A 12,898-nucleotide genomic window follows, 5' to 3' on the forward strand; every position below is an offset into this window, starting at 1 on the left:
AAAAGAGAGTATATTTACTACTACTACTACTACTAATTTATTATTTATACCCCGCCCATCTGGCTGGGCTTTTAGCAAATTTCGAATGTATAAGTAAATATGAAATTTTATTTTCCTTTCAGAGGCTACAAAATCTGTCATATTAAATATATAGTAACCTTAATCTCCTATATGTGTCTTCTTCATTGTTTTACTCCCATATAAGGGTGTAGGATGCAACCCAAATCAGTTGTGCTGTCACTAAGACTGAAATCCTATGCATGTTCACTCAGAAGTTAGCCCTATTAAGTTTCATCATATGTAAACAGTTATACCCTGAAGTATAAGACAGCTATGCAATTGGGATTGGTTAACTGCTCCAGAAAAGAAAGGTGCACAGGACCAGGTTGTGGGATGTGTATTGTTGTCTGCTATCCTTCATTCCAAGGAAGCTTACTGTATTTAAATGTTTTCTGTCCTTTCCTGTTTGCAGATTCCTGTAATGCAGCGTGGGGGAACTGTTATACCATTAAAGACTTCTGTAGGAAAATCTACAGAACTGATGGTAGATGTTCCATATGAACTGCGTGTTGCCTTAGATACAAAGGTACTGTGAAATTATATTTTACACACTTACTTTGTATATTTTGCTAGATTTCTAAAAAGTGCATGTATCCACTGGAAATTTCCAGCCCTGTACCTGTTCTGACCCTCCATTTTGTCATTACTACACCCTGTTTTCCCTCTGTAAGCAGCCATGCCTTTTCTCCTTCCCACACCAAGATTAAACTACATCATGTCAAATTTCATTCTCTCAAAATTAATTTAAATTTGTGCAGATTTAAACATGAACTCGACAAACTGATTTCAGTAAAATCTACTTGTGTATGGTTACTACAGTCAAACCTCAGTTTCCAAATGCCTCCATTATCGTACATTTCGGCTCCCAAATGCCGAAAACCCGGAAGTAAGTGTTCTGGTTTTCGAACTTTTTCGGAAGCCGAACTTCCGACACGGCTTCTGCTTGAGTACAAGAAGCTCTTGCAGCCAATCAGAAGCCACGCCTCGGTTGTCGGACGTTTCGGAAGCTGAACAGGCTTCTGGAACGGATTACATTCGACAACAAGGTTTGACTGTTAGTGACATATTTTTGTTTCTTTTCACGAGCCAATTTTGAGGGAGAGCAGGGGGAGGGGAGGAAGTCCCTTTACCCAAGTGGAAGTCCTTGCACATGGCTTTTGCTGACAGGATTCATTTATTATCTGTCTCTAGTCTGAATGTATAGATTGGCCTTAAGATCTTCAGAAGTGTTTTCAACCATTCAAAAATCAACACGTGGCAGTTAGTAGGAGTAACCCTGTACAGCTTTGTTAGCTGCTTGACATTTTTTCTTGCTGTGTAGGAGTCTGCAGTGGGCGAGCTTTATCTGGATGATGGCCATTCGTTCCAGTATCTCCACGAGAAGAAGTTCCTGCTCAGGAAGTTCACCTTCCACAAGAATGTCTTCTCATCTAGGTAATGTGCACTGAAAAAGCAGAGGCAGAAGGCGGTGTTAAGAATCCTAGGCCGGTAGTTTAATAATGAGAAATTTTAATAACTTTAATAACTACACCGTGAGCTGGGCAAAATACGTTTTGTCCACCACTCACAACGTAATGAAATGTTACATAAAGTGAATGACAGTTGCTCTGGCATGGTCCAAGTATAGTGAACATAGTACGAATTTAGAGTATTTAGGGGAAATAAAATGATTGGTAGTCAAATTAGTGCAAAGAATGAGCAGCAAATCCTACAAGATTGGATAGTAAGAAACACAGAAGAATTTTGCTCTGCTGATGTCTGTTTCTCAGTCCAGAAGCCATAAAGGGTGTAAAAGCCTTCCCCAATCTGGTGCCTTCCAGATGTTGCAAACTACAGCTCCTAGCAGTACTGGCAGTGGTTGATGGGAGTCATAGTTCAAAACATCAGGTGGGCTTCAGATGGTAGAAGGATCTTGGGGTCCCAAATTTCAGCGGCACTCAGTACGATGCCAAAATTCAGCGTCCCTTCTCCTCTCTCACTCCATTCTAAATCATAGTTGCAGCATCCACGGAGGCGACCCCAAGACTCCAGACTGGTTGTGCTCCCCTAAAGCCACCTCTGTGTAGAGTGAATGGTTCATCCTATTATGATTCTGACTATGCCACACCATATCCAACAAGGGTCCTTTTGGGAGGGGAGGAGTATAAAGAGGCTTAACTTATTTAATTAAAGTATTTGTTTAAAATACAGACTGCTTTTAGGGGTCAAAACCTCCACAATATAGCTAACTATTTTCCAAATACCCCTCACGTATCCATAGACTTTCAAAACACACTTTTAAAAAAATTAATTGGTATTTTTATTATTGACAAGGCAGCATTCTAAAGAAGAAAACATATAGTACACACATAAGATGTAGCCATTTTGTCATATACCCTAGATTCTGATTCTGTCTTTTGATTCTCACAGGTGTGCAGATGAAAACGGGCAATTTCATACAAAGTGTGTAGTTGAGCAGATATTGATATTGGGAATAAAAAAACAACCATCTTCTGTGACGGCTAGCATTCATGGTAAGAGACAGAAATATTTTATGCCATCTAAAGATGCTTCTTAAGATTCTTCCACACTAGAGTCCCTCAGTGCAGTTAAGGCACTGGTGTTCCTGCTGCACAGAGACCTAACAGTGGAGCAGGGACAGCAGGAAGCAGCGAGGATCTCTGTGCAAAAGGAAGTCCCCTTGCTTCCTCTCACTCCCCCATCTCCTGTGCTGCTGGAGATTTTGGGGAAGGTTTGGAAAAAAACACCTGAAGAGGTTCAGAATTGAGTTGATTTCCCAAGCCCCTTTCCGCCACTCAGTCAGATCCTGAGATGTTTTGAGCGAAAGTTGGATATCAGTTGGAGAAGAGGAATTATCTGAAAGCACACGCTTCATTCGGAGCACTAATCAGTCCCAGTTTGTTTTCATTATTCCAGGACTTGAGTGATGCTGCTGTATGAGAATTGTTACAATCAAATAAACCACAGTTTAATCCTGTAAGCTACCTAGGGGAGGGCACACAAAAATACTCAGGAATTGCAGAATAGCAAAGAATATGGTGAGTGAAATAACAAAAAATGTGTGGACTCTCACACGCCTAAGATGCACACAGAAAATTGGATCTGATTGACCCATTTGCAAGCTAATGTCCCATCTTGACACAGCCCCAGTGATATGATCTAAAGCAGTGGTTCTCAACCTGTGGGCCCCCAGATGTTGTTGGACTACAACTCCCATCATCCCTAGCTAGCAAGGCCAGAGCTCAGGGATGATGGGAGTTGTAGTCCAACAACATCTGGGGACCCACAGGTTGAGAACCGCTGATCTAAAGGCTCATCCACACACTTGCTAGTCCCATGCCTAGAAAGCAGTTTTGTGTTTGCCTCACAGCTTTCTCCACTCTTTACCGCTGATTCAGAACAAATGGCAATCTGCAGAAAACCCAGCTGCGATTTGGTCCGATTCAGCTTTAAAGAGTGTGTTTTCCCAGGAGAAAGCAGCAGGGCAAATGGAGGTTTGGACAAGCTCTTATTCTAAGAGTTGTTTGGTGTACAGGAGTTTGCTTCAGAGTAGCAGGGGTAACCTAGGGTTGTGCTCTGATCAGCCTTATGAGTTTCATATATGTCTTTCTTCAGTAGATTTTAAAAATGAATATAACGTGTGTTTTTAATTCTATTGACATTCAGATGGGAAAGACCAAGCAGTGGCTTTCACATATGATGCCAAGATCTCTGTGTTGACCCTTCAGAAGCTTTCACTAAATGTTGGCATTGACTGGGTGCTTCATATCAAGTGAAACAGCAGAACCAGAGAATTGGAAGGAAAGCTGAACAATAATGGTTGAGCGTGACTTAGTTCGCTCTTTTGAAATGGACAAAACAAAGTTATATTTAATTAATTGAATTATGACTTTCTGATACCATTTGCAACAACTGTTAGGTGAAGACGGCTGGCTTCCAGGATAATTGTGGATTTGTGCCTCAGAGCCATGCAACAATATCTGGAATAAGTGATGCTTTCTTGCTTCTATTCACTGTTTTTTAAAGACTTCTGCTCTAGGCCTGTTTTTCAGCATTATGAAATACCAGTTTCTTATTGGTATAATGAATATTTCAAAGAAGGTAATAGCCTGGAAGAATCTCTACCAAACCCACCAATGTGAAACATTGAATATTTTCAGCAAGATGGCATTTGACAGGAAAAATGACAACTGTTTTTTATAATCCATATTCACTTCCTACAGAGACTTCCTTATCCATAGAACAATATCCAGTTTTCTTACTTGGGAAAACATGAAGTCTTGGGTGAACATTCATCAGTTAACATAGTTCATATAGCCTGTATCATTGTGGACACTGTGCTTCCATTGCAAGAACAAACCAAACAAGTATCATGATGAATTTGGAGTGACTGAGATATGACAGAGAGGTCCCCAATGGATCTTTTAAGCATTTGGCTGATTCAAACTTTCCTTTCCTGAGCACTTCAGTCAGATCAAAACACAAAGCTTCGCAGTTTGTCTCATTTTATGGTCTACAACTAAACAAAATGCAACCTTCTTGTGTTGCCCTATATTTTAAGTGTTGTCCCATATTTTAGAATGATTCATAGATATTGCAGAACACATCAGAGTACAGTACAGTGGTACCTCGGGTTACATACGCTTCAGGTTACAGATGCTTCAGGTTACAGACTCCACTAACCCAGAAATAGTACCTCGGGTTAAGAACTTTGCTTCAGGATGAGAACAGAAATTGTGCTCCGGCGGCGTGGCGGCAGTGGGAGGTTTCAGGTTAAGAACAGTTTCAGGTTAAGAACGGACCTCCGGAATGAATTAAGTTCTTAACCCGAGGTACCATTGTACTGGATTCCATAAAAAGTAAAAATGAGCATGAATAAAAATGCCAGAAATCCAGATTAAGGCAAATCTTTATTGGGCCAACCAATATATTACAGAATAGTGTGCAAGATATCAAATTCTAGACAACTTGCAGGCAGAGCATTATTCCTTGAGGGAACATTCCCACAACTGCTAGGTAAAGTTATCCAGTTTGACTTTTATTGACTTTCTGCCTAGCACACCACCTAAAATTAACTTGACTACCTAGTTCCTCTTGATTCTTATCAAGGAACTTGTATGTTTCACTTAAGGGTGGAGACCAGACCTGGGTAGAAGCCAATTTTTACATTTGCAGACGTGGGGAATCAGCCATTGTTACGCTAAGTTATTGTTCCCACAAGACCTTGGTTCAACCTGATAACTTGCATAGTAGCTTCATTTTAATATCTGCTGCTTCCTCCTCCATTCCAGTTTAAGAATGTGACCACATACAGATTCTGTGGCTTCAACAACAACAAAAATAAAAGGTTTTAATCTCACAAACTGCTCAGTGTCATAACTTACACTCAAGATTTCTGTTTTATAATAGGTTTTTAATAAAAGGAAATAAAGAATCTCTCTCTCTTCTCCTGCTACCTTTTATTCACTGCCTTCCCGTGCTGAGAATGCAATGCCTCTCAAAGAAGGGGAGGCAGTGTCTTGTCCAAGGTTTTCCTATCTAGAAATAAGCTGGTTGCATTCAGAAGCAAGCAGATGCTGAAGTGTGGATAGAAAAATCTAACTCCTTCAATGTGCAGCAACACATTTGAAAGACATTTTCCTGCTGTGTCTTAGCACATAGTTCCACCTGCTGCTCTACATTCTCTGTAGAGAGAATGTCTGGCAGAGCCAAGATTTGCTGAACAAATTGCTATCACTGCATTTTAAGATGCTGTGAATGTAAATTGATCCACATAAGCCTGCTTTCCAAGGGATGTAAGGGCTCTTGCTCACTTATTCCATAGTACTGTTCTGAGGACAGTGTGTATTCTGGTCACAGGGCATAGTCTTGAGGGAACTTTATGCAAGCACTTTCTGAACCTAAGCAAGTTGGAATCTGGGCAGCATGTACACTGCCTGTAGCTTCATGGTGGAAGAAAGACTCAATATAAATGTGCTTATATTTCTGCATTTCTCTGTGGCTTGGAGATAACCTTGCTGTATCTAGTATTTGAGCTCTTGTGGTTGTAAAAATTGTTGAATGGTTTCTTTAAATGTAAAGGTTCATCATTGTTCCACTCCATGTGTATGTCTTTAAGGGGCCGGAGCAAGGGCCAGAACTAACGAGACCCAGCTTTACAGCTGTGAAACATAGCAGGTGCTGCTGAGTTGTATTTGATTAAGGTGTGTCAGCATCTGGGTGTAGTATATAAGGAGCAGCACCTAGCTCTCCCATTACCCTGGGGGATGGGTTGGTGGTTGGGTCATGTTTGTTTGTTAATATATTTAGTGTTAATGGAGTTTTTGTTTTTCTTATTAAAACCTTCTTTAAGTTATTTTTGAGTCCTTTCTTTTTAATGCATGATCTCCCCAGCAAGCTCTCTGCAGCGTCACTATACTGCAAAAAGCCAACATCTTTGGTTATGGGCCCAGCTGCTGAGTGGATGACTGCATATTTTTGGACTCTGAGAAAGGTTTGAAAACTCCTTCTCCTGTTAGCGTAGTTTTTGTGGGTCTGGAAGAGTTCCAGAATGGTTGACCGGGTTCCTGAAGCTGAGAAGGCTCTGGTCTTCCCACAGCTAACAGATGAGAACTATAGTTTATGGTCTTTTCGGGTGGAGGCGCTTTTGACCTCTAGAGAAGTATGGACCTATGTAACTGATGACCCTCCTAACCATGTAACTAATGCTTGGTCGAAAGGAGATGCAAAAGCCAGGGCGATAATTAATTTGGCAGTCAGCGACCAGCAAGTAGTCTATATAAGAAATAAGAAAACTGCCAAAGAAATGTGGGACAGTCTTGCAGCAGTGCATGTTAGAAAAGAGTCAGCATCTGCATTGACGTTTTTCAAGCAGTTGTACCAGACGAAGTTGCAGCCTGGTGGAGATTTGGCAGCACACTTGAGACGTCTGGAGGCAATACGCGGCGAGTTAATTCGAAGGGACATGGAGGTACCTGATATTCAGTATGTTTTTATCATCCTTTGTTCCCTTAATGAGGACTTTGATGGTATAGCTAGCCAGATATCTGCCGTTCCACCAGCACAATTAACTGTGGAAGGGGTAACGGCAAGATTAATGGGCGAGTTGGATAGAAGGGAGGTTTGTGCCATAAGCACTCCTGTTTCCAGAAAGAATGAGGAACGCCATATGCAAACCTGTGGTGATACAACTGCATTTAAAGCTGCAAAGCGTTGGTTCTGCAATAAGCAAGGACATTTTGCAAGGGACTGCAGATCCAAAAGAAAGCAAAGTACTCCCAAGCCTGTTTCTGTTCGTCAAAACGAGCCGCGAGCTTTTCACGCTCGGACTAAAGATCGTAAAAGAATTAAAGGTGCCAAGTGGAAGTCTTTTGTTGTCGACTCAGGAGCATCGCAGCACGTCTGCAATGATCGAAGCTTGTTTATTTCTTTCGAAGAGGAAATTGGTAATGTACATTTAGCCAATTCACAAGTCTTGCAGTCGCTTGGCAGGGGTACCGTTAAACTTGACTCTTTAAACATTACAATAGCGAACTGCATTTACTGCCCGTCGATGGACAATTTATTATCAGTAAGGTGTTTTGCTCATCAAGGCATAACTGTGCGTTTCTTAAAGTCTATATGTGAGTTTTTCGAGGGGAACAAACGTCTATTGTATGCCCGGGAATCTGATGGTTTATATAGACTGTATTTTCGCACCTACTCCCAATCGCCTATAAATTGCAGAGCAGCACAGTTAAGCCAGGGGTTGAGGAATGTAAGGCCACATTCTGGGTGTATCCACGTGGCGCACAGAATTCTGGGACACCTGAATTTTGCTGATGTAATTAAGACAAAGAATATTGTCAATGGCCTCAACTTAAAACCATGCAAATTCTTTATGCAATGTCTATCCTGTTGCAGGAATAAGATTAAGGTTGCACGCAAGGGTAGGTGCTCAGATAGAAAAGTAACTGAGCCATTTGAGCGTGTACATTGTGATTTAGTTGGGCCACTCCCACCCTCATTAGGAGGTTCAAAGTACTGGCTTACTCTGATAGACCAGTATAGTAGATATTGTTGGACTTACGCAATAGCTGAGAAGTCTCAAGCATTTGAGAAGTACAAGGTTTTTTGCAACTGGGTAAAAACGCACTTTAACAAACCAATTAAGAACCTGTTTTCTGACCGGGGCGGGGAATTTGTTTCTGAGGATTTTGAGAAATTCCTGGAAGCGCAGGGGACTACTCATGAGTTATCTTGCCCCCGAAGTCCCTGGCAAAATGGGCTTGTTGAAGTTGTGCAGCGTGACCTGCAGGCAGGGGTTAAAACTTATCTGCACGATGCAAATCTGCCCAAAGACTTTTGGGCTGAAGCGCTCCATGCCTTTTGTTATGTTAGAAATCGCAGTTATCATTCTGGTTTAGATGTCACCCCCTATGAGAAGCTGTTTAAAAAACGCCCTAATCTGAAATACCTACGTATTTGGGGTTCTGATGTAATTATGCATTATCCTGCTAAGCAGAAATTGGGTGAACGTAGTGTTCAGGGAAAATTAATGGGCTACCAGCAGGGGGCGTACAGAATTTACATACCAGCAACTGGCAAATTTCATATTACCAGAAGCATGATACAAACTGTAAATTGGAATGGGGTTGCTGTTTTCCAAGATACTGATGGTATAAATGATACTGAGGAAGAAGAGGAAGCAGCAGCAGCAGCAGGAGGAAATGGTGATTCTGAATTAATAGAAAAAGACAAAAAGCCTGTTGAATCTGATAATTTGTTTGATGATTTAAAGTCACAGGCACCCGAGGGGAGGTTAGATTCTCTTGAGTTTTCTGACCATGAGCTTAGCCTACAGGCACCTCTTCAATCTGACAGTGATGATTTACAACCTGAAACTAGTAGTTCACTGAGTCCCATTAAGTCTGAGGAGTCTGACTCTCCTTCCGGACTAAGACGTTCAGATAGAAAGAGACAGAAGCCACAACGTTTTGCAGATGAACATTTTAATACTGTGTATGCCAATAAGGTGGTTTTTGAGCCAAAAAGCTACAGTGATGTTCAGAATTTACCTATGCACCAAGCTGTAAATTGGTATAAAGCTATGAACTCTGAGATAGCTTCTTTAAAAGAGCATAACACTTGGTCTCTTGTACCACAAACTCCAGATATGAGACTTATTGATTCAAAATGGGTTTATAGAGTTAAAATGAATGACAAAAATGAAGTTGTAAGGTACAAGGCGAGACTAGTTGCTAGGGGTTTTCAACAAATTCCAGGCGAAGATTATGATTTGTGTTATTCACCAAGTGTAAAATATGAAACAGTTAAGCTTTTGTTAAAAGATGCATCACAACGTGGACATTCTGTTTATCACCTAGATATAAAAACTGCATATTTGTTTGCAGATTTAAAAGAACAAATTTTTATGCGTGTCCCTGAAGGCATAGACGCTGCTGAAGGTTTGGTATGCAAATTAAATAAATCCCTTTATGGTCTGCACCAAAGTGGAAGGAATTGGCACCAAACTTTAGCAAAAGAATTGCTAGATATTGGTTTTTCACAAGGAAAGGCGGACAATTGTGTGTTTATAAAGGAAAGGGCAAACTCTGTAACAAAAATATGTGTGTATGTAGATGACGTATTAATTTCTACAAAAACTAAACAGGAATATGAACAGGTAGTTTCACAGTTACAGAAGAAGTTTGATGTGGTGGAATTAGGCATAGCTAAAAATTACTTATCCATGCAAATTGAGAAAGGCAAAAATGGATCTTTTCTGGTTCATCAAACTGCAAAAATTGATGATCTAGTAGAAATGCTACGTTTAGAAAATGCAAATGGGAAGGAGACACCTATGGTGTGTGGTTTCACCTTTACAGGTGAAGATAAGCCATTTCCTAACAAAACTTTGTATCGTTCTGCTATAGGCAAGCTAAATTTCATTCAAAGAATCTCAAGACCAGATATAACTTATGCTTTTCACTTTCTGGCAAAATTTGTGGAAAAGCCCACTACGCAATGTTTCTCTGCTCTTAAGAGAGTGGTAATGTACCTTAAACATACCAAACATTACAGGTTGCAGTTTACACCCAGTATTGATAAAGGTTTTGAAATTTTCTGCGATGCATCTCATGCAGTGGAACAAAATAATTGCAGGGGTGTGTCTGGTATGGTGTTTTGTTATAACGGTTGTCCATTTGAATGGAAGTCCCAGACACAAACCATTATTTGTCTCTCTACAACAGAGAGTGAATTATGTGCATGCGTTCAGGCCACTCGTGATGTAGAATGGTATCTGCAAGTATTTGCAGACCTACAGATGCAAGTAACACTACCAGTAAGAGTTTACCTTGATTCCCAGAGTGGACTTGCTATCCTGTGTTCAGAGACCAATACGCAGCGCACTAGAGTCTTAAGATTACGTTTAGAATTTGTAAAGAAACTAATTGCTGATGAAATGGTTGTATTTAAATATGTTCCAGGTGATAGTCAAATTGCAGACATTTTTACTAAAGCACTTCCAAAGGTTACACATGAAAAACATGTACAAAGTATGCTTTATGTTTTTGTTCCACAATGATGAACCGCAGGGGAAATGTTGAATGGTTTCTTTAAATGTAAAGGTTCATCATTGTTCCACTCCATGTGTATGTCTTTAAGGGGCCGGAGCAAGGGCCAGAACTAACGAGACCCAGCTTTACAGCTGTGAAACATAGCAGGTGCTGCTGAGTTGTATTTGATTAAGGTGTGTCAGCATCTGGGTGTAGTATATAAGGAGCAGCACCTAGCTCTCCCATTACCCTGGGGGATGGGTTGGTGGTTGGGTCATGTTTGTTTGTTAATATATTTAGTGTTAATGGAGTTTTTGTTTTTCTTATTAAAACCTTCTTTAAGTTATTTTTAAGTCCTTTCTTTTTAATGCATGATCTCCCCAGCAAGCTCTCTGCAGCGTCACTATACTGCAAAAAGCCAACAAAAATATGTTCAGAAATGGATGGGTAATGCATGCTGAAGACTCAGAGTTTAACACTACAATCCTATACATTCAACAGTAAGCCATTCAGTGGGGTTTAGAACTGGGTAAGTGTTTTTGTAGGACTGTTGTTGTTGTTTAGTCATTTAGTCATGTCCGACTCTTTGTGACCCCATGAACCAGAGCACGCCAGGCACTCCTGTCTTCCACTGCCTCCCACAGTTTGGTCAAACTCATGCTGGTAGCTTCGAGAACACTGTCCAACCACCTCGTCCTCTGTCGTCCCCTTCTCCTTGTGCCCTCCATCTTTCCCAATATCAGGGTCTTTTCCAGGGATTCGTCTCTTCTCATGAGGTTAGTCTGTTGAAGCTAAAGTTAGTTTTACTTGTTGTGTTTTGTGTAGTAGATTGAGCCTATGTATTTTTAACTGGAAGAAAGTTCCACTTGGGACTTAACCCCCAAGAAAAAGCACATAAGTTTTGGAGCCTGACATCACAACACTGCTCGATTACGCCAAAGGCTATCTAGTCCAACATCCTGTTCTCACAGTGGCCAGCCAAATGCCTATAGAAAGCTGTCAATCAGGAGCTTAGCAGCCACCCCACCTGTGGTTCCCAGTAACTGGTTTTCTGCCTCCAACAGTTGTGTGTGCCCAACTGTAGTGGTCACATTCTTACTCATGTTCAGAACATTGCATTGAGGCAGTGCCACAGAAAAATGTTGACTGGGATTTCGTAGCAGTGCTCCAGCTGGTTTGTTTAAAAATAGTTTTTACGACTATCTTGATACAGAAGATTCTTTCAATATGAGGCCAGCTTATGAGAGCCCAAAGCTTTAGGCTCTCTTTTTCTCCCAATGGCAGCACTGGTAGAGAAATAAACCAAAATAATAAAAGTAGGCAGATGTTTTCCCCAGTTTGCGGCATTCTGCCATTGGTGCTGGTGGTGTTAGAATGCTGCTGTAACCTGAATAATGTGAGTATTTGCATAGCAGTGAGCTCACCAAGCTTAATTTGCTTCTAGTATTTCCCCTGGCCACAGCTGCCAGAAGATAGTTTGCGTGTGCCTCACACTATCAGAGGTAAACAGAACCCGGATATAAAATATGAACACAATAGAATGTTTAAAATAAAGTGATTGCAGATCAAGTAGCTTGCCATTTTTCATTACTTATTCCTTAGGAGTGAAAAGAGGCTTACCCTTTGACAACCCCAGTGTGCCCCATAACCAAAATTAAATAGAGGAATAAGGCAACAGGGCATTGAGTGGAACAGCCCATCCTTTAGGCAGCTGCTGTGAGGAGATCTTCGAGAGCAGCTGGTGCTCTTTCAGATTCTTCTCCTTAATCTGTTTTGAGAGGAATGAGGAGAGGAGGGTCAGTTTAGTACTGTTAAAAGCACTGAGATTAATAAATTAGCAGGCATGGCATTGTAAAATCTGGATATCATTCTTCAGAATGCTTTCCGGTTGAGTGCTACCTGCAGATTAGTTCACAGAGATTAAATTGTTGCACGTGTTCCTCAATAGATAGATTTGCTTTCTCTTCATGCCTGTTTTCTATTTAAGGTGATTAAATTATGTCTTCTTGTGCTAGGCAAGTCACCAATAGATGGAAAATTTAGCAGATTTACCCAGCAGCTGAAGGAAATATTCCCTCTGAGAATAAAACATAATTTGAATACATTAACATAAACTCTCAGGACTTAAGTATTCAACTGGGTGGTGCCTCTGCATGATAGTCCTTTGAATTCTAGTTTTGCTAAGTTGCTTCTAAATATGCAGAAACATGGTTTATATGATAGACTCTTAAACATGTTGGCCTATCTTATCATTAAGGTGTGTTTAGCAAAAGAACTTTCAAGCATCCTGTAAATTTTGA

At 40.7% G+C, this 12,898-nt stretch overlaps 1 protein-coding gene across 4 annotated transcripts in view; it reads left to right on the forward strand.

The window, feature by feature from the left end:
* The window catches only part of GANC (glucosidase alpha, neutral C), a 28,225-nt gene extending 22,724 nt beyond the window's left edge, over window positions 1–5,501 (forward strand). For all 4 annotated transcript variants that reach the window (XM_083506726.1, XM_083506725.1, XM_083506728.1 and 1 more), the window contains exons 21-24: window positions 473–586; window positions 1,382–1,494; window positions 2,470–2,573; window positions 3,727–5,501. In XM_083506726.1, the coding sequence (XP_083362852.1) occupies window positions 473–586; window positions 1,382–1,494; window positions 2,470–2,573; window positions 3,727–3,836 (441 nt within the window). In that variant the 3' untranslated portion in view covers window positions 3,837–5,501. The remainder of the gene's footprint in view (window positions 1–472; window positions 587–1,381; window positions 1,495–2,469; window positions 2,574–3,726) is intronic.
* The last annotated feature ends 7,397 nt before the right edge of the window (window positions 5,502–12,898 follow it).

Source organism: Podarcis liolepis (assembly GCF_965112155.1).
Source record: "Podarcis liolepis genome assembly, chromosome: 1".
NCBI lineage: Eukaryota > Metazoa > Chordata > Lepidosauria > Squamata > Lacertidae > Podarcis > Podarcis liolepis.